This window comes from Mycteria americana, chromosome 14, assembly GCF_035582795.1.
Source record: "Mycteria americana isolate JAX WOST 10 ecotype Jacksonville Zoo and Gardens chromosome 14, USCA_MyAme_1.0, whole genome shotgun sequence".
Classification (NCBI taxonomy): domain Eukaryota; kingdom Metazoa; phylum Chordata; class Aves; order Ciconiiformes; family Ciconiidae; genus Mycteria; species Mycteria americana.
In genome coordinates this window covers 4735059-4757897 of record NC_134378.1, presented here as the reverse complement: position 1 = coordinate 4757897, position 22839 = coordinate 4735059, and the positions used below count along the sequence as shown (strand labels likewise).

The 22839-nt window shown below is 42.0% G+C and overlaps 1 protein-coding gene across 1 annotated transcript in view; it reads right to left on the bottom strand.

Annotated features, from left to right (window-relative positions):
* Positions 1-22839, bottom strand: part of PTPRT (protein tyrosine phosphatase receptor type T) — a 342262-nt gene that overhangs the window by 40035 nt on the left and 279388 nt on the right. Inside the window, exons 17-20 of the mRNA XM_075516941.1 lie at positions 15397-15444; positions 13019-13167; positions 6595-6672; positions 6361-6396 (exon numbers count right to left, since the gene is read on the bottom strand). Of these exons, the coding sequence (XP_075373056.1) occupies positions 6361-6396; positions 6595-6672; positions 13019-13167; positions 15397-15444 (311 nt within the window). The remainder of the gene's footprint in view (positions 1-6360; positions 6397-6594; positions 6673-13018; positions 13168-15396; positions 15445-22839) is intronic.

Here is a 22839-nt window from a genome sequence, read left to right as displayed (position 1 = left end):
GCATGGTTAATGAGGCGCTCAGGCAAGGCACGACACCTTCTCTCAAGATGTGCTGTTCACGGCAATTTTGTGAACAATTCACAATGCAGGTAGGAGGGGAGGTAGCAGCAAACTGATCTCTCACTAGGACAATCAACCAAGAGAGCCTTTGGAGGGCTCGCAAACAGGCTTTGCTTTTCCTGCAGGCTGCAGCTATAAACCACATCTCATTCCTTTTGGCACCGTTATTACTGGGAAAGACACCAAAAAATACCAGCCCCTCAGCAAAGTCAGACTTCTGCTTTAATTGTTGCACTAAAGGCAAGTCACAGCCATTTCCCATAGTCCCTTCTCTCCGTCCCCTTCTCACAAACATGCCCCCATTCCCTTGCAAATGAGGATGAGCTTGTACGACAAATCGGCCAAGACTTTCACTAAAGTTTCGGCAGTGCCTCTAAAGTATGTGTGCCTTTTATGAGTTTTCAGTGAGAATAGCAAATGAAGAAAATAGATTTTTTTTTTTTGAAAGATGCTTGAAATAATTCACTCTAATGCTCAGAAACTACTAAACATACAGAATCGTGCATCACGTTTTTTTGGATTATATTTCATATGCACATCTTATTTCTAGTCATATGTCCTCATTTTGTTGATGGGAACACATACCACCATATTTCATTGCATACCAAAGATGAATACAGCTCCAAGAAATAATCCAAATTAAAACATTTCAAGAGATGGTGATTCCATTCTGACCCCAAAAGTTGTGGCAACGGTTAATTACCCTTGCTGTCTAAACATTTCTTAATTGCAATTTGATTTTGCTTAGCTTCGACTTGCAGGCACTGAATCTTATTATACCTTCTGTTAGATTAAAGAGCCCTCTGAGCATTTGAAACCTTGACCCATGCAGGCACTGATCAAATCACTTCTTCAGTTTCTCTTTGATAAAGTAAATCAATTGAGAGCTTCTGAAGTCTCATTAGGGCAGGCTGTTCAGGGCTCCAGTTCCTTCCTAGAAGCATTTCCAATTTCCACAGTTCTTTTTGTGCGGCTGTAAATAAAACAAGTATTCTGCATGTTGCTGGAAACATGCTGTTTGTAAGAGGATCATTTCTAATATTAGCAGCTGCAATAACAAAATATGTTGTCAGCTTGTTTGTTAACCCTTTTTAGTGTGACACCCTTACTCCCCATCCTAAGATGTCTGTTGCCAACGCAGATATTTTGATTTCTGGAAGCTGGCCTTTCATTATCAGCCTAAGAGTCCGCAGAATATGCTGAAATTTTGTATAAGACGTTAAATCAATGATTCACTAGCTCTCGCATAACTAGCCTGACTGGGAAACTCTTCAGGCATCTCAGCTTATCTGTTTAGGGTGTAACTGCAGATAATCAAATTTAACAATGTTGACTCCACTTTTAATACTCACAAACTCTCCCTGCTTATGAAATGGTGCTTCTTGTGACTCTCTTCTTTGCTGGAGAAATAATCACGAACTTGCTGAAGTAAACTCTGAGGTCTTACGCTGCCAAGAGGAATATAACGGAGTCCAGCGTGCAGAGAAAAGCTGAAGCAGAGGCCAGCTAGGTAGCATCTTTCCCCGTTTGATGAGTTACCCTGAGGGTGAGATATTATTGCTTGCCTGCTGCTACAACACCTTGTATTGTACACTTTTGTTGCTACCCAGACAAGTAAAATAAGTATGTCTCTCTCCACAGAAAAACTGATAAACTTCTCCATAGATGTCACAGATAAGATGAAGAGCAGCTGCGAAATTAGATTCCCAGCCTGGAAGTGGCTCTGTATGATCAGACCCCTGTGCAACGTCCCAGTAAGGCTGCTGGGAGGGGACCTGCTCATCCAGAGCACCTTTGGGGATTAGAACTTGAGAGCTTTTCATAGACGTCATCTTGTTTCGTAAACACGGTTCTGTTAGTCTGAGAGATAGATATCTGGACACAGAGTACGATGTTGCCTTCTGACCAGAAAACTAACCCATGCCTCAGACAACTAAAAGCATTGCTGCACTGATGTGTCACCTTGTATATGTAGAGAAGTTTCTTTCAAAACTTTCAATTTAATATCCACGAATTCCTTCTGTGTCTGAAATGACAGGCCTGTCATCTCTGTGTATATTTTTATTCTCTTAGCCTTGGCAAGTGTGTAACACAATAAGACAATCCTTTGCACAAAATAAATTATATTTTGAGTGGTGTTTGTGATGGATTTAATTACACACATATCCAGCCTCTCTACACTAGAGTAAGGGTTGTCAATTATTTGACATCTTCCAAGGTTGACTACAGCATGGCTAATATCTCTTCCCCTTACACTAGGGATATGGTGCAAGCTGGCAAAATTAATTTGCTTTTTTGTGTGCATCAAGGCTTTATTAGATGATAAATACCCAGCTATAATATGCTATACACAATACAAACAGTGATATGGCAAACCAAAGTCAAAACACCATTTGTCTAATGATACCAACTGAACTATAAAAAGGCACGTTCCTTAACAAAAAGCCTTCTGACACCAGGTTTGATGGAGAGCGGAGGATGCACCTTTCATTTCAAAGGCTATGAAGAAGCCACATGTGCATAATAAAAAAAAAAAAAAGTGCTGGAGAAAGTAATTTTCTCTAGATTCTAAAGAGATTTTTAAGAATCACTTGGTAAACACCTTACACAAGTGTATTCTAATCTTATAAAAGCTATTGCATACATTTTTTTCATCAGTTAGCATAGAAGAAAATCCCCTTAAAGATGTAAGGAAGATGCTTTGGTGAGGTGGGGAAAGACTTGGGGCTATCAGGTATGTGCATAACAGTGCGGCTCTTCAAATGTCTGGGCCTCACCAAGTCAAACCTCTCTTTGCCTCCTTGGTGAAAAGAGGCTGTCAGATCTACCCGCCTTACAGAGCAATTCATCAGTAACAGCTGAAAAACTACCGGCAACTTCAAAACAGCACACAAAACTGGAAGACTGGAGACACACTTATAAGACTGGAAGAGAGAGTTTTCCAAGCTACCTGATCATCTGCAGGCAGAAAGAAATGTAAGAGAAATTCAGCTCCAGTAACAGCCTACAAGGGCACGCACCTCCAGGGCTCATTCTGCTGCAGGCCAACATTAGCACAGCGAGCTGACGTGAAAGCCTCTCCCACAGGTCCTTAGAGGCTGAACAGATCAAGCCATTGATTTTCAAGCTTCCATTGCATGAAAAAAATCATCCCGCAATTTAAAAAGCCAGTAACGGTGACGCTTGCTAATGCAGCAATATCAGCTTCTTAATCTCTTTTTAGTTCTTTAAACATTAGGTTGTGGATATACCTGCAGCAGATTGATTAGGCACGGGCAAAAGCCCATCCAAGCTACAGAAGACTGAAATTCAGGGCAAATTTCTATGTCTAAGCAGAAGCCGGTTTTTGTGTGAGAATTCATGACAGCGAGCTTTCTCTGCTTGTTCCGCCCATCCGCAAGGAACTATAGTCCTCATCCTCTCTGGAGGGCAGCGACTCTTGCTGTTAGGATCCTCTTGAGTAGTTGAAAAGAGAAGAAGGGTAAATGTCCTTACACACTGCCAGGAGATGTCAATGGATGCAAGGGAAGGACATGCTGGTTCCCCTGAAGAGCCTGCCCTGATGACACCTGCTGAACATCTTCGAGAGCTACTGCCCATGCACATTTTCTCCAAAAGCAACCTCTAAGTTTGTAGTGCCTCCTGTTCAGGCTTTACAGCACTGGTACAACACGGGCCTTACTGAAGTATTAAAAATAGGGAAATCTACCTCCTTTTGTTGGTATTAAATATTCACTTCTCTAGTGAAGATGCTTCTGCAAAACATTTAAATCCAGAGTTGTGTACAACTGGGAGAGAAAATTACAGAGCTAAAAACACGCATTACACAAAACAGTATTAATCAAGCATGGGGAAGGGTAGAGGCAAAACCAAAATCCCCTATATCTTACTACCAACAAATCATGTCACAGCCAAGCCTAGGGAGTCATCCACTATTGCAGATACAGAACATTTATTAGCAGAAGGCGTAACAGATGGGAACAAATAGCACTGAACTGCAGGTAGTGCCCAAAGACGGATATTGGTAGTGGGATGACTGATGCCCTTTTCAAGATCTCTTTTTCTTTCCCAGGAATGAGTACTAATAAACATCAAAAATTAAACCTATTTTGCTCATACAGCAACATCCAAAATCTGGTGAATCTGTCTGAGAAGCCAGAAAGCCAAGGTTTTAATTTGTCTTCAAGTCACAAGATAGACATTTCTGCAATGCTAAGGGCTGTTTCACAGCACCTGTGGCTGTTAAATTCAGACGGAACTGGGGGGTGACCAGCCTGCGTAAATCATGTCTTAAAAATGCTCTGTACTTAACTTCCCATGTGTAAAACAGGGATATTGATGCTTACTCAGACATAGCGGTTAGTAGAAGTTAAGTTTGAAAGAGTTTTGAATACATAAGCACAAGATGGTTTAATTCCCATTTCCTCTTTTTCCTCTCTAAAATTTGGGATTTTGAAAGTTTTGGGGGCTTTTTTAGCTTTTGCTTTCCCATGAGAAGTACAGATTGAATCTACTGCTCCTTGAGCTTCAGATTACGAAGCGTGCAGTTCACACCCTAATTCTCACTATCGGGACAGAGGTGGGAACACAGGTCCCTCAAACGAGGGTCCAGTTTTCACAGATGCTGAGTACCAAACTGAGAGCAGTTTGACATCTCCCAGCAAACTGCAGGTCTGGGCCCTGTTTCTAAAGTACAGCCGAAAGATAAATCTACCTTTAGACTTTTCTATTGACAACACTGAGTCTCTGGGAAACGAGAACGAAACTTCTGGAAAAAGGACTCCTTTCCTTCCGCACCTCGTTAAAAGAGGGCTCATTCATTGCCGTCAGCATTTTGCTGGATCACAGGATAAATGCGTGTATTGTGGCAGTCCCCCCAAGCCACTGTGCCCCGGCCGTTAGTCTGTAAGGCAAGGCACTTCAGCGAGCGGTTGTCATTCCTTCTCGGTCGAACTGTGGGCCTTCAACATGCTCAGAGTAATGTTTAAAGCAGCCACAGTAGATTACTGTGCCTGGAAGTGAACATTTACTGTAGATAATCCAAAATGACAGGTCTGATAAATACCACTGGTTAGATTCTGATCAACCACACATCATCTTTCTGATTCATAGCGGAGGAATTGCCTTCTTCAAATTCCACGCGCAGGCAGCAACCTCCAGGGAGAGCCTGAAGTTGTAGGCTGTTATTACTCACTTTCAAGGGTACACCTCCAGTAAGTTTCTGGATAACTTCTTTTATCAGCTAACAGTTTCTGCCAATTTTGCTGTCTCTGTTAACTTACTGTAAAAACATACTATTTTTAAAAATCCAAAAGCTAAGAGCTGCACACCGGATGCTTTATTTATCATCTGAACAAGAAAAGCTAATTTTCAGAGATGCTGAACACTAACACCTCCCTCTAAAGTTACCAGGAGCCTCAGAACAGCTTCCGCCTCTCAGAACCTGCCTTTTTGTTATCCTCTCAAACCTATACCAAACCGCTTGAATATTTAGCATTTAACTCTCAGCATCCACAGAATGAGGTGGGGCCACTTGCCCAAACCCAGCCTCTGATTTCTCCAAATAATCTTTATACTTGCAACTGAGTCCAAAGCTGTAAGCTCCTACCTGCTTTGGACGTGCAAATCCTCGCTTATATTCACAAGCCTTGAGGCACACGTAGCTGACCCTCACTCACAGGACAACGGGTAATGGTTTTAAACTAAAAGAGCGTAGATTCAGATTAGATAGAAGGAAGAAATTTTTTACAATGAGGGTGGTGAAACACCGGCACAGGTTGCCCAGGAGGTGGTAGATGCCCCATCCCTGGAAACATTCAAGGTCAGGTTGGACGGGGCTCTGAGCAACCTGCTCGAGTTGAAGATGTCCCTGCTCTTGCAGGGGGGCTGGACTAGATGACCTGTAAAGGTCCCTTCCCACCCAAACCATTCTGTGATTCCATGCCAGCCGCACAGGCACAACCACCTACATGAGTCAAAACCAAGCCAAAGGCAAGGCGGCACGTGGGAATTTGGCTCAGAATGGCAAATCCCATTGACAAAAACAAACAAAAAATACTTGATAGAACTCTTAAACCTTAAGTTTTGAACTGGTTTTTCCCTTAAAAAAAAAAATCAATTAATAACAATAATAAAGCATGAGTAAAACAAAAAGCTTTCCAATTAACACAACACATGACCACAGGATTAATTATGATTTTGGAGCCCAACCACTTAACAGTGCTCTCCGAGTTATTTTCAAGATGCAATGAGTGCATTTGCTCTCCAATGAAGTGCAGTACACCATACCTGTCTTCTTACCTAACAGCGTGGTCGATGGAACAGTGTCTGATGATACTTTGAGATGGAATTCCGTTCACCCATGCGACACAGATCAATGGAAATCAACAGAAGATCAATAGGAAAAAAAGTTACAAAAAATGAAAACAAGGTTAGCTGTATCTCACACTCAGAAGATTCAGTCTATAGGTCATATTGGGAAACGTACAAAAGCAAAGAAAATTTAGAAATGAAAGAAAAGTCTGGCACTAGTACCTGAGTAGTAGGAATTCAACAAAGATTTGCTCTGAAGGGTTTTGCTTTGGACAGAAAATGAACAAGGAGAGGGTGATGCTAGGTAGGAAAGACATAAGGAAAAGACTTTAGACATATATTAAGAGAGAGAAAGAGAACAGGGAGAATGTTCCTCAAAGAACACAGTAATATGGGATATATAAGGCTTATCAAAATGAATTATAGTTTTCATCTCGACATGCATATTACATTTATTACATTGTCATCATGATGGATTTTCTTTAATATAAGCACTCCGGATCCCAACTATAGTATTCTAGTTATTGTAAATCAATGTGTTCCTACACAGGATACACATATAGGACTATATTCTAGCTATCCTTTTTTTTAAACCAAAGGAACAAACTTCTGTTTTTGTCTCTAGAAGAAAGATCCTTAAAAACAACCCCCAAAATACAAACTACAGAGAATCAAATGCAGTATTAACAGTAAAATAAGCCTGCTCAAACACAATGTACACTACTACCACAAAAATGCACAGGCAGGGTAGTAAATTTTTTTTGTTAAAACAATACAAGATAACAAGGGACTTGTTCTTCAACCCAGGACTGTTCATAGCAAATCCTATAATCCTTTTCCCTGTGAGCTGGGTTCTTTCAGCAGGACAAGCATCCCTGCTTTCTCCCATTAAAGCGTTAGCTTTCTTTGGACAAGAATCCACAAATTATTTCCATAGTAATCACGTATTTATGGAAAGGAGGCAGGGCTCAACATCTTCACAGTAGATTCTTTTCCTGATAGTAAATTTATGAGGCTGGTTTATATCTACACTAGCATACATGTACATTCTTATGGTAATCCATCATCTCTGAAGGCATATTCTTTTGTTATCATTCTGCATTCACTCTTAGAGTTACAGGCATTTATTTATCTCCTCCTCAAAATGTTGGGAAACAAGCTAACACAAATCTCAGTACATCAGAAAGATGACAACAGATAACACAGGAAAAACTATTCCATAATCCAATAGCAGATAAAATTCAGTAGACATCAAAGTAATTTCAGAAACAATTTTTGTATCTCTAGAGCAAACACCACTTAAAAATTTCAAGCTATTCTGTGGGGTGAACCAAAGAAGTCACTAGTCTAGCGAGTTTCATAAAGTCCGCAGAATTGCCTCCTAAGCAGTATATAATCACCCCGTAAATGAACTCGCTCTTGTTCTTCATTCTCCTGCCTTCTTTTCAGACTTACACCACTTGAAAACACATGAAAATAATCAAATTTCTCATAGCTTAGTTTGCTGGAGTTCTGCCCCAGCTGCCTTCAAGCCACAAAGCATCTCTTATTTGGGGTCTCTCGTATTTTCTCCCCTGTGTTTGTTAGCCTAAATCAGACCCTCCCCTTACTGTACTTGGAACATGGCCATTTTTGCAGATGTATAAAATTAGGTCTAAAAAGACTAATTTGTTTGCCCAGCGTCGCAGAGCAAGTCAAAGGTCAGGGCTTGGAGCGGGACTTGATTTTTCTGAAATGTGGGAGTGTAAAAGAACTCACTGGGCCATACTGTCTTTGCAGGAATTGCTAACGGTAAGTTACTTCGGCAGCTGAAGATATCCACCTCACTTCAGTCAGTTTGATTTAAAATGTTAGCAACTGAGGTTTATGAAATGAACCACATTTGGGAGACAGGGAGGTAAATTCTAAATTATTTCTTTAGAAGAAAAAGGGGGAAAAAACCTACCAAAACCAAGTCTCCCAAAACTTTGGAGAGCTCATTCTCAAAATCAGTCAGGTAGTGGCTTGTGTGACGAGAGATGTGTACACAGTGGTGCGACCTAACCAGAGGTGCTTACAAGCACAAGGGTGTGCCATCACAGGAAACCCCTCCAGAGAGGATTTCACATTAGGGTAGAGATTAAGACTTCATTTAAAATTCTCTTTATACTCCTTGGAGTGGCACGTGAGGCCACACGGATCCCTCTAGGCACGCAGAATGGTGGAGGCTCCTTCCTATTCTGAAAATGATTCTCCCTTGCTTTTCGTAAGATTTTCTGAACTAGAAAATCCCACAAAATTCCCAAGCCAGTATGAAAACCAGTAGAAGGGATTTGGGTATTTTTTCCTTTTATGCCTTTGATGAAATTTGGCTTTATTACTATTAATTTTAGCATTTTTCACTAAAGAAAATATCCTATGGTCATGATCCTACAGGTCCTTGGACTGCATTTAGCAGGTATCCTAACTGGGAGTGAAAATTATCTATGGGGTAGGAATAAGAACTAGAGCTTGATGTAATTGTCTGTTGTGACTTACAGCACATCTAAAGACCTTTGCATTTCATTAATTGCAAAAACATGCAGGATCTGGAGAGGTGTTCTTGGTTAAAAATGATCCTGAACACCCCGATTGCCACTTACCTACAGCTTCCTATTATCTCCTTGTTATCGCTAGTAAAAGCACAGTAATTTGCTAACTGTACAATAGTGCTCACTAATGCAAAACTCAGTTCCCTACAGCTTCCAAAATGCTGTCTTCAAACTGTGCTTCTGCCTGTAACATTAAAGCAACCTATGTAATCTGTATCAGTCTTACTCCCGAAGGCTGTCTGGAAAGCAGTCTGCTCCCAAACGGAGACGTCACAGAAGTTAAGCACATTCTAATAAATCAGGCTCTAGCAAAACTGGCTGCATTTTAAGGGATTAAATCCTCAGAATCAAAGAGTTCCTGCCAGAAACCCCCCAAGGATGTCAAGACGGCTATGCTGGTGACATGGCATTCTCCTGGACAAGCCCTGTCCATGGCATTTTAGCACTGCAAAGCCAGAAGAGCAGTTCCTTTGTGCAGGACTTACCATTAGCGCATCGTTGCTAAGATGATGTACTACTGCTTCTCCCATCACACAGATGGGCTGCCAAATTGCACACAATTTATGTGCAATAACAACCCCTTGCACACCCTTCTGGTCAGCACACGGATGCTGGTGGATGATTTTAGGCCCACCTTGTCTTCAATTTGTCATCTTGTTTCATCATAACCCTGCATCGAGTCAATGCCTACACGTGACTGTGCTGTGCCACTCGGAGGAGAACACCGCTGCTTTCCAAACATTCCTGCGAACTGTGGAGCAGGCTCAAACACTGCAAGTGCCATCATCGACCTTTAATGGATTTAGGATATATTTTTATTTTTTAAAAGCAAGATATTTGAGAAAATGCACAACGATGATGAGCCTGCTTCACCTCCACATAATCCCTGGGTAAAACCAGACAAGCTGGAATAGCCATGGACTAATCTATCTTTCAGCAAACACCTATTCTGATTCCATATGGTGTCAGAGACAGAGGCTGAGTCCATAAAATTCCTTCGGTTTAAAATCCTGTATGTACCAGTAAGAATTCTGCCTGAATAATGACTAACAGAGTAGAACAGAAAGAGGGATGAGGGGCTTTGCTTTGGGCCAGGAAAGATAAATGCCCATTTCTCTTCCACTTTTCAGCAAGACCTGAGGTCTCCATGTTCCAGCATAGAGGCTACAGATCTTCCAGAATGTAACTACATTCGATAACGAACACCTCTGCCAAATGATAAAATTCAAAACTACAAATTTCCAACAGAACCGTGTGCTCCTGAGCACTGCACTGGCCTCGACAAAGGACTCCGTTGCACGCAAACAGCATGACTTTATGGATCGCACCATCTGCACGAGTTTGTGTTGAAAATACAAGCATTTCCCTCTAAAGCACTGAGATAGAGTAGGTGAAGAAATCTGTACTTTTACCAACAGCAGAGACAGGAAGATGGTAACCCTTAGTGGTGAAAGAATCACCGTTACTTTGCTGCATACTTTTCAGAGTTGCCTGTAAAAGCACTCGGGTCTGTGTCCCCTCAGAAAAGGAGGGGCTGATGAGCAGAAAGGCAGCTGCTCATTGTTGGGGTCCTTCATGACGCAGAGCGCCAGGCAGCACCCGCTCTGAGGAGGGGGACGTTGCTTCTTCCTTTACAGTTGCTGGACCTGTCAGGCGGGAGCTCCCCGGGGGGTGACCCTGCTGCAGGCAGCAGCGAGACGGGCAGCAAACGGGGAGGCTACAGCAGGAGGGCAGCCGGGTCACCCAAGAACAGCAAAAGTCCTCCTAGAGCAGGAGCAAACCAGTGGCCAAGCTGCAGAGACTACAGGAAGAAAAAAAGCTTCTATAGGGACTCCTGGATTTGTTCTGTCTGAAAAGTCATTAAAATGATTGGGCCAGGAAGGAAAAACTGGAAGGTAGGACACATGCCCTGCAAGGACACCATCACCTGGAGATAAACTTATTTGCAAGTCATTCAATAATCGTGAGGTTTCCTCCTTAACAAGTTGTCTTGTTCTATTTTATTGCTTTTGTGAGCTAGCAAGGTGATCTCGGGATTGAAAACACTCAGCTTCTCTTGGTGGACTTTCTTCAAAAAGGAGAGGGATATTTCCACGTCACTGCTATGGCCAACTCGGGCTCCCATAACTGAGGGTCAAGATGGAGAGGATGACTAGCTATCATGAGATATCTGCAAATGCTATTTTCTGTTGGGAGGGAAAAGGACAATTTAAGAAGGAATTTGACTGCTGCTTAAGACAGCTGATTTAAAAAGCTAGGATGGATAACCCCCTGTAAGACTCTACTAGTTAGCAGGAAGGTTAAGAAGTAATCCTATTATGTTATTCAAAAGTTAGAGTAGGCCTGTATAGAAACCCTCAAGTATTAAACTCTATTAAGGCAATTTTTTAAAAAGAAAGTATTTTAGCCATATAATTCCTGTATCAGCATGCGCACACTCCTGCACAGAAGAGAACTTCTCCAACACCTCTAACACCTCAGCATCCTGGGCTTGGCAGTAAAAAATTTGGAGAAATCATGAAAGTTTACTGGTAATTGTTTCTCATGGATATAAAAAGGAATAAAAGAAAAGAATCAGCCCATGACTTGACTCAGGCTGTGTTATAGAGGGAGGTAGTGATAAAATCTGCAGAGATGTCAGACAAGCAAAGGACTAACTGATTAAAAAAAATAAAACCTGGAGGGATGCTTTTTTACAAAATTAGATACAACATATTTTCTATAGTTGCTATTTCAAGTAAATGACTCAGCTGTTTTAATTAGTCTCTCAAAATACCAAGGGAAAAAAAAATTAGGTCACATTACAGGCTCATCTCTTCTCTTATTTTCTGGTTGGAAAAAAAATCCAAAACTTTTAAAATCCAAATTCTGAAGAAAGTGTTAAAAATTTCATTTCACCCATACATTTTAAACAAGCTACCTTTGCTGCTTCTAGGATGTCTGTTACAATGCTGTCCTCTGCTATCCCGTCTTTCAAAGATATGAACCACTGACAACTCTTGCTGTCTCTTTAGGAGACAGAGCTACTCAGCACCCGAGAAAATCAGATCCTGACTCAAGCCAATTTAATAGCAGACAGAAGTGCCCACTGCTAGCCTTGACGGTCCCAAACACCTATTTATCCATCTCACAGGTATGTTACACAGAGTGGCAGTAGCAACACAGGCAGATGGAATTTGCCATGACCTAAAGATAGAGGGAAAAGAAGAATTCACTCAGCCTGTCCCACTCAATCTGAGATTACAAAGGTTTCAATGATAAACCACATTTTGTACCATAAGCACTTCCGTGTTAGTAAATAGGGGAAAAACCACATCACTAAAGATGTTTAAGAAAGACAAAAGTACGTACTTGTGTTTCAGAGCTGCTCCCTGTTCAAACTAGCGGGCTAAGTGTCAAAAGAAGGAGTGACATTCCCATAGTGGCTAAGTTAAAATTTATTTAATATGAAGAAGTTTACAAATCCACCATGCAATCCACCATGCACTCTACCTGGATCTAGTGAGGCTAAAGTATGACTTCATGCTGCTTTACCCACAAAACTCTTCCAGCTACAGAGGTCTGAGTGGTTTACAAGTATTAACTAAGATTAGTTTTACTGAACCCGCATGAAGAATAAACGGAGCACACAGACAAAAGAAGAAAAGCTGTCTTTCCATTCCAGTTCTCAAACCAGGAGACTATGCTTTCTTTCATAACAATTTCATACAGAAAATGTTATTTCATCCTACAAGTCAGCTAAGTGATTTGATTCGACTCTTCTCACAAAGGAAAAAATATTTCTGAAGAACAAATAAACATGGGCCTTTTTGACTGTCTGATGTAGTTATTAGAACAGACTTTAGAAATTATTCTCAGTAGATCTAGAGTCAGAAGGAATGCTCTCCACCTATCTGACAGTTAAAATAGGGGCGGTGTCAGAGACATATCAGACAACTGATTTCTATCGAGCTTCTGCAATGATCTCTATCACTGTCATTCCTAGCTCCTCAATATTGTGCCCATAGGAATAGGTCCTTTTAAGAACCTAGAGCTCTCCAGGGGGGACATATCCATTGCAAGCAAGTTAAACTTACTGAATCCATTAACATCTTGGCAGCTGGAAGAAAAAGCTTCTTCATTGTGAACAGCACTGAGTTTGGTAGAGGTCTTGTCAGAAGTAGCCACGGGACCCATCTCCCTCTGCGTGCTGGTCTGAGTCTCCTTCTGCTTCTTGGCTAGCTTCCTTTAGGGTATTTTGAAGAGGGGAGAAATCAAGGTCAGTTTTCCCTCATTAAAAACAAAACAATGAGAAAATACTTTGAAAACCACGATTATCCCACTTGGTCAGACATGCAGGGCATGTGGCAAACCACACGAGAAGAAACCCCACAACTTTTAATGTAACTGTTGTGGAGCACAATAAATATAGCGATACCAGTCTTTGAGCTTAGCCGTCCCTCCCAGTAACTTATCTTGCACAAACCTGCATCACCCCAGCAGTAGGAGTGCTACATCATCCTTGAAGAGATAGGCAAGCCCCTGGAGCGGGTGTCAGCCACCCCAGGAGGAGCGGAGGGCACAGGACGAGGGCAGCGATCAGAACCGCTCACTAGGAGGTAAACGGGACGTCTGCATCCATCCCAGGGGGCACCTGCACCCGGCATTGGCTTTGAGCGCTCCGGTGGAGCGGGCGACCTGGCTCTGGGCAACCTGAGAGCTGGAGCAGGAGTTGTGCCCTGTCCCCAGGCAGAGCAACGAGGACAGCAGCCTCTACTAGACTTTGACACACACCCAGACTGCACTGAGGATCGACAGTCAGTGAAGGGTGGGGCAAATCAAAGGTTGAAGTTATTTTAGAAATGTCCAAATATGCCTCTGTTCTGGGAAAATGGACCTTTTCTTATTCTGAGGAGACGCCAAAAACACTGGCAAAAGCAGAAACGCTGCCTGCTCTGAAAACACTAACAAAGCCGAGAACGTAAGAGGCTCCTCTTTTGCAAACACAGCTAATAATAAGAAAATGGAGAGAAGCAGGAAAAGTGAGCTGCTAAGCTTCCATTGACATTTGACTGCCCTGTGCTTCATTCATATCAGAGAGCAAAACTGTTTAAAAATGAATGTGTGACATTCTACAACCCGCACCTTGAAAAAATATCACACAAATCCCTAGCACCGGCAAAGAACTTTGCTTACACGACTTCCGTAGGTAAGAAAATAAAACAAAATAAAAGGGAGAGAAACAGATTACTGTAAGAAGGAGCTTTAGTTTCCTTTTCTCCTCCAACTCAAAGAAAAAAAAAATCCTAACAACTAAATCATTTTGCAAAGAGGTTTTTCTTCACTAAAGTGACATGCTTATGGTAAGTACTACCCATCTTTTAAACTTCATTAGATTCTTAAAAGGATATTCCTTGCAACATATTCCAACAGGCTCTATTTATTCACAGCACGTCAGAGTGGCATTTACAAGCAAGTGCAAGCACACAGCTGAGCCCCAGCCCTTCACGAGGTGGGGAGCTAGGCCAGTTACACTCATTTGCAAGGAAGGGTCAAAGAGAACTTAAACCTTCGCCTATGTCTGTGGGAAATGACTATTTTAAAGCAAGCTGATAATCCAGACCAGGAGAGCGCAGATTTACAGAGAAATGACCAATGTTTGCTGCAAGTGTTTGAACAAATACATCTATTTCATCTGCTCAACCTGTTGAGGTTCAGCCTTTTACAGTTAGTGGTTTCAATTCAAACCCATAGCTGTTCAAATTGGGTACATAATTACAGAGTGCATATCTAGATCTCACAAAAATCTCCATGGTGTATCCGCTTCTGCAGATGAAGATGCAAACAGAGGAACCGTCTGTGAGTGATGAAGCAAAAAGCTGGTGTTTAATGATGTTAAAAGCTTTGCTTCCAGTGTTCAGCAATGTTAGCACAGTCAGATTTATTAACTATGAGCTACAGCCATGGGAGCCCCCTTTTTTTGTGCTGTAGTACCTGAGGTAACAACAATAGTCTTGAAGTGTATTAACCCTGCTCTGCGGTTATTTTAATCCTTTAGATTTGCTAATCATACATGCCTATGTGAATTCGCTGGCAACAGGAATTAAAATTTCTCCGTGGGAAACACTAATCCAAAATGCAGAAGTCCTTAATAACAAGCACTCTGGACTGCTGGGGTGAGCCATTACAGACGGCCACTACTGATGTTTAAAAATGGTGAGTCAGAAAGGGTGACTTCCTCATTAAATCCAGATTACATTATTTGTGGCAATAATTATCTGTAAGTCCCATTGCCTGGTATCTTTTCAGAAATGCCAACAAGCTATGAAGAGCTGGAATTGGCAAACTCGTTTTCTCTTTCAGTGAACGAGCAATAACATTTCTGCACCTGCTAGGCAGGAAAATATAACCCCAAACCCAAGCCCATTAGTCCCCAAAGGCCTGCTTACAAAATCCCTATGCAAAGCAGTTCTACCTGGTCCTGTAGAAGACAGAGAGGCCCCTAAAACATTGGCTTGAATGCCTAAAAAGAAAAGGTGACATGAGTTTAAAGTTCTCAATCTAACTCGCACACACAAAGCAGGCTGCTCGCAGGTGGACCAGCTTACGCTTACGCAAGTTCAGAGAGAAGCCACACAGAAAATTGCTCTGCATCTGAAAACGCTACAACTTTCTTTCAACAGCGTGTTATCAGTTTCCACCTTTCTCCCTCTCTGTTCCAAGAATGTAAAAATTCTTCATCTAAATTTAGAGGGAAAAGGAAGACAGATCTCTTTTGAGGATTTCAGAGCTAAGCTTGCCAGACACATCAAGGGGCTCTCGGTTTCTAAATGTGCCTTTTCCGCCTTCGTTATGTGTCTGGATAGAGTGGCAGCACAGGACTAAGCCTATTTGGTCCTTACCATCATTATAATTCATAGAAAGGATTATAAAATCAAATGACTAGCACTTTCTAGAATGTTAGGGATGTGACTTAAGCCCACAGCTAGGTAGAGGTTTATTTCCCAGCATGTCAAAATGCCTTTGGAATTGGAAAAGCATTTATCGGGAAATGCTGTTTCCAAAAATAGGGCACTTGAAGAGATCTCTGCGAATCACTGACAGGCTGCATCAGTGCCACGGCTCCTGCTCCCCTTACTGACCAGCCTCCCCTAAACAGAGCCACCGCAACACCCAGATGAAGCCGCTATCGGCGCATTAGCGTCAGTCAGGGCCGGCTGCGGGCTGCCGCCAGCGGGGACCCAGCGCAGTCTGTCACCAGGCACCGAGAAGACACTTTCCGTCTCATGCATTATGCAGTTGAAAAGGGGAAGAAATAAAGGACCGGGCAGATATTTGGAAGAACAGTCTGATACAATCAACACAGGGTGAAGAGGCTGAAATGTCAAAATGTGAATAAGGTGATATTAACGGCTGTTTCACGCTTAAGTGTAAGGAAAATGGGCCAAGAAGAAAAGAGGAGTCCATCGATGGGGGTTACTGGGTTGCTCTTTTCAGTTCAAGAGGGTTTGTAAATGAAGAGATGATGTTTACAGGCACTATACACACACGGGAGGGATGAGAAAGAAAGATGCTCAAAGCAGAATAAAAAAATGAAACCAGCTGTATAATCAGGCAGTTGAAGCTCACCCAACTAAAGCAAGGGTAAGAACTATTGGCAGTGAACCTAAACTAAGTGCGAATTTGGGGGGGGTGGGGGAGATGGAGATTTGGTTCAGCTATTTTTGAAACTTCTGCTCCTATCAGAGAATAGGTATAAAATGCTGAAGCACTCTATTAAAATTGCGGGAGTTCCAGTTTAACAGTCAAGGAATGCAACCTTAGTATCAAGCACAAAGCATTTACCGCCATGGGCATTAATCAGAAAGCTCAAGCAGTATTTTCAGTAGCTGTATCTGCAGGATCAGACTCCTGTTTTGCAGAGGTTTGGATAAACTTCAGGGATTATATTTTAAAAGCAGCTTCAAACTCTTCTCTAACTTTTTATATCAATTTTACATGCACGAATGTTAAATCTGTAACTGCCACTCCTAAAGAGCTCTTGTACATGTACGTCGACAGATTTAATTTTAGATGTTTCACAAGGATGGATTATATACACCATAATGTAGATTTGCATGCACAGGTAATTTAGACATTAAGTATAGATCACATAAGTTAAACATGAAATTTCCTCCTACAGACAAGAACTGCATATTGCCCTCATTTTCAATAAGCAATTCAAGAAAGCTACAAAATACAATTCCTTTTAGATATCTGTGTGCGGCAGCCTGCTAGGAGTACACATACTATTTGTGATGAAGTCTGCACAAATTTAAGGCAGGCAGTGATCAGCCATGCAAATACCCAATTGGGAGCACTGGTTAAATAGCAGTTCTAGCCAAAAGGATCTCTGTCCCCTAAAACCGTAGCAGATCACAAACTCAATTGGAAAGAACAGTTTCATGCTGGTGTAAAAATAAGGGAGGGATTATACATGGCACTACGGTCTGCAAGCCACAGGTAATCCTTTTGCCCTGACGGAGGATCGGTAAGGCCTCTGCTGCGATACTGCACTTCAAGTAAGATGTGCGCCAAAGGGACACATACAAAAGCAGAACAAGAAAGGTAAATGTAGAAAACATGATCTGCAAGCAAAGGCCAAAGGAAATACGGATCTTTAACCTAGAGAAAAGAAAATCAAATAGGGTTGATAGGTCTTCAAACATATGAAAAGACACCACAGGGAAGCTGTTCTCCCTGTCTACAGGGGCTGGGAAAAAAGTAATGGGGCTAAGCTACAGGCAGGGCAGTTCTTTTTAAACTTTGGGAAGACTACATGCAGTAGAGACTGCCCATCTCAAGCCGACCGGGCAGGCAGGCTGTGAGACCTCGGTCACTAGAGGTCTTTAAAGAGAGAGCAAGAGGAAGGAGAGTTAAAAGCAGTAGAGCCTTCTGGCAGCCTGCCAGGTGGGCCATCTCCTCCCCGTGCTCCCACGGGCCTGCCCAAAACTGCAGTTCACCACGTGCGCCCTTTGTGCGGCCTGTAACCTCAGCAGAGCCGAGAAATATTCTCTGGCCCAAGCACTTTGGCAGCTTACTGCTTCTTAGAGCCGCCGTAAGGGCAAATCCTCCACTTACAGGCACGTGGGGAGACGGCTTTACTTGCACCTCTCCAGCGCCGGCCCTGGGGAAGCCAAAGTCAGCGGAGGTTACTGCAGGAGCAGAGGGAATTTGCCGGAGCAAGGCGACGTGAGGAGCGAGGACCAGCCGCACCACTCTTACTTACGCAGAAACATAACTCGACACGAGAAAGCGATGCAACGCAGATGTAAGTCAAAAGATGCTCTGAATAGTTTGTACTGTGTGTATACAAACACAGGGTCTTGAAAAATGTAGGGCTGCACTCTCTAAGCTTTACTTGATCAAATTAATCACTATTTGTAGAGGACATTTACTTACAACCATATAAACTTTAGACAAGACAGGTGCATAGAAGAGCCATACAGTTTCTATATGCTGGTATAGACAGCCAGCAAACACTGCCCTCTGCAAAGTTTAGGCTTGCAATCACCACACAGACATGTTCTAAATAAAATCTCATTTACTTTCTGGATTGTAATTACTTTTTTTTTAATTTGCTTTCATTAGACTGGCTTAACCACTGATTCATGATTCTGTTTTTCCAGCATCTAAGGAGAAAACCAGTTTCTTCTTAAAATTCTGATTTAACAAGCTGACCTGTGCAGGCAGATCCCACCATCCATGGAAATATATGGAGATATTTATGTATGTATGTGGTTATACAGAGGTATGCCTATAAAATAATGTTTTATTTCTTTTCAAATGTCCCACAGACGGTGGAAATAAATTCAGCACAAACTGTTATTTCAGAAAATGCAAGTATAAATTTAGCTTAATACCTTTGACAGAACCTCTCCCATGAAAAGAAACTCCTAGCTGAAATCACCACAATTAAAATTGGTATGAAATTACGATGAGAGCTGAAGGGGCTTCCTACATTGCAATTGTGTCCTCAGTACTCTGGCCAGTTCAGGGGAAAAGGAAAACAACATACTGCGTATTGAGTGCCCTTTTCTTCTAAATAACATTAAACTGAGTGCTTGTAACACATACATGAATCTATGTATTTCCAGAAATACTTCTCTGGTCTGATATCACTCCTGATTAAATTTTATTCTGCAACCATTACCCAGGAGAAAGAAACAAAACAAAGCAAAGCAAAACAAAAAACCCCAACCCACACACAGAAAACATTTCCTTTCCTTTTCCCGGTGAGGAACTAATAAAGCCTCGGTATGGGTTGCTGCAGTTGAAAATACTGTTGCAAAAGAGGTGTCTGTCCTTAAATGCAAAACCTCCTTTAAACCAGGTGAGTTGCTGCCTGTGTTTTACAGCTTCAGCTAGGAAAAGAAACAAAAATTTTCAGACGTGGATGGGTTGCTATCTCACATTGCACATCGTATCTTACGCTTAAGTGCAATGTGACAGAGCTAGCAATTCTGTACAAACCCCAGACAACATTTGCATTGGTGTAAATACAGAGTAACTCCTCCAAAAAGGTTCACGCATCACCTGGCGACAGTGACGCAACGAGCGCGCCAGCACAGGAACTCCTAATTCCGCACCCCTCGCTTCCCATCACAAAACCAAGCTCTGTCCAAGGATCTCAAACCGTAAGCAACTGACTGCTGACTGTTACTGACGGGTTAACTGGAGTACACAAAATGACGACAGTCCTGCACGATGACTTAGCAAGTTAGGAATAGAGGCCTCCTGGGTTTGTATTTCCACTTAAAGTATGTTAAAGATCTTTATGGCCTTCTCTTTCAGCCACAATAATATCCCTTCCTATACATTGTTTTTTAATGAAGTGTCGCTATACAAAAATCCCACAACTATTTACCGGGTACGCACAAAATATGCACAAAATAGCTAAAATAGCTGCTTTTATAAATGAATATTTTTGCCTGGTTTCACTGAAGCTGCAGGTACTCAACCATCTTACAGAATCAGGTTTTAAAGTCCTGGATTGCAGCAGAACACAGGACAGGCTGAAGGCAGAACGCCAGCCTAGAGACTTCCACAACACTTATGGCCCGTCTCTGCAAAAATCAGTCACTCGTGATATATGTCTCCATTACTTTAATAGACTTATCATTAAGAACTGTTTAGAAGAGTTAGGATTGGAGATTTTGGTGCCTAGCAAGAAGAAATGCCAGTATAGCCACTGAAAAAGGGTTGAGAGGAATTATCTAAAGGCAGATGAGAACTACCCCAAGAAGCACAACTTTGAAGTCCAGAAACTGAAACTAAAAATAAAGCGATGTAGTCCATATGGTCATATTTAAAGGTCTGCCAGCAGATCTATTTGAAAACCTGCTTTTCAATACTGGTAACTCATTCAACTGAATTTTGCTTCAGGACTAAAACATTCATGAGGTCATAGCATGGAAACCAATTCTATGTAAAAAATATATACATATACATATTGCTGCTTTTATTTTCACAACATTTCAAATAAACTTAAATCAAATCTCTCTGCTCCTAAGAGGCTGTAGCAATTTCTATCAGCTTTGGCTAAGAATTACACAGTCCTTAGCAACTGAAGATTTTCATCTGCAATCATAATGAAACATCCTATTTCATGTGAAACTTGAAACACTAAATTCAATAAACCTTCATCATATGCTCCTTCATGGATTCTCCTGCTTTCTTTCCTCACTACTGGAACATCCCTTGTATCTTGACTGTGTTCAGGGGGGAAAAAAAAAGAAAAATAAGAGCTTGGGTTTTGCTAGATCAGGGAACGGGACAAATGTCAATCTGAAAACAAATGCTGCCACGTACAGCCTCATGATAGAAGTATTTATTGTGTGATGACTATGTACATCTTACCTCTACCACAGGGATGTTCCAGCTAGCAGAGCTCATGCTTGGTGCGGTACCTGGGACGCCATAAGCACGGAGCTAAGAACGAGCTCTCTGCAAAAAATCTTGGGTGCAGTACTGGGGAGATATAGCTATGTGATTTCTGCATCCTGAGCTCAAATCTCCATTGAGTGCTTCAGTGGGGTGCTATGAACACATAAGCTTGCCTGATGATACCTCTGGCTTTTCTCTATTGTGATATGCTGCATGGTATACATCTGCCTTATTACATCTTATTAAAGCACTTGCTTCTGCTACTGCTGAAGCCCATTGCAACCTCAGGCTTGGGTGACCTCCAGAGGTTTGTCTCTTCACTTTTCCTGAGCCACTCTCCTGTTCCCTGAGAAAAAAGTTCTAGTATATTGATCCACAGAAGCCATTACAAGACAGCAAAGAGATCACTTAATGATACCCTTACTTTCTCTGTAGCAGAGTAATCCTCAGCTGACTGCTTAGTTGTAAAACGGGGTCACAAAGGGCTCGGAAGTTGATTCATGTTTTTAAATACACAAATCTCAAAATAAAATAAAGCAGGGAACATTCTGACCGCATACTGGCTGCTGGAAGAAGACAAAGTTATAATGGAAAAAGGGGGACTGAATTTTTCAGGCAATGGTGCTGATGGGTCGTAAGGAAACAAAAAGGGTAGAACAGCGCAGGGGGCACTTTCCTGATGTTCACGAGAAATGTGCAGAAGAACCTTTCGGTTGTAGCAAGAAATGCAACTAGCTAGTAGCACTGACACATTAAAACCGTCCCCTACCTTAACAGTTAGTTAAACTTCTCTTGCAATTTGAATACTTAAGGTCAAATTCCATTCTTGGTGAACCAGTGTGAAGTCTAGAGGAAATGGAGTTACTCTGCATTTACAATTATGCAACTGGGCAAAGTCAAGGCTCATTATGGTGTCTTTAGGCTCCTCACACATTTAGCAAGTTGGGGAAGGTTCTTCTTTCAATTATTTTCTGATAGGTCATTGAGAAGCAAAATCACTCCAACGGGTGGTACATAGGGATCCTCATACTTAACTCCTTTGCCTTCTTCTTTGGATGTAAATCAACTCATATGGAAAAGACGACAACTTCCACTAAAAGGGCAGAATATAAATGCACTCATTTTGCTGACCTGCTGAACACCTTGCAGATGTGTCCACAGGACAAAGTCACCAGATCGAGACAAAGATGAACTGTATGAACAGGCAAAGGAGGAGGTTTCCAGGAGTGGCAGACTAGGAGGGGCTAGCAGAGCAGATGTGGCCCTTTTGACAATCTTGTTTACGCCAGAGCCCTGGAAAGTCTGGCAGGTTGCTGCTTTTGAGGGAAAGGTTTAGGTCAGCGATACAGCTGCTGCGTCTGAGGGTCGGAGAGGGGAGACCTGTTTGTCTCAGCAGTAACAGTTGCCTTCTCCATCCCTCCCAACCTTCTGGTGGCAGCAAAGGCATCCAACCCAATTCTCCAGGACTCCCTCCTCAGATCATTGATCCAACTCCTCCTCCTGATCCTCAGCCAACTATTATCATAGCAGAAACAGCCTAGCCCTGATTACTTCCCAGCCCCTCAACCTTCAGACAACAGATGGCTCTGGAGCTACTGATGTGTGAAGCATTTTCACATGCCTTAACAACTGCCTTAATTATGCAGCATTGTCATTAGGATGGACAGGTGATTTAGATCTGAATATCTGAACCACTTCAGCATCCGACAGTCTAAACTGACACTGGCAGCTCCAGGAACAGGGATGTTTGTTGAGATAACGTCAAGTCCTAGTTGTCAGAAACCTTACAATTTTAAAAAGCTTATACGCATGGCTGAGAAATTCCCAACAATAACTTTCAGGTGTGAATTTCCCTGCGGTCTGGCTAAATACAATGGGCAATTAAAAAAGGTGCAGTTGGGACACTCTGTATTTGTCCATTAGTATTTGAAGAACTATAAACCATAACTGACATATCTGTGGACATTTATGTGTCTGCAGGCACAGTATAGGT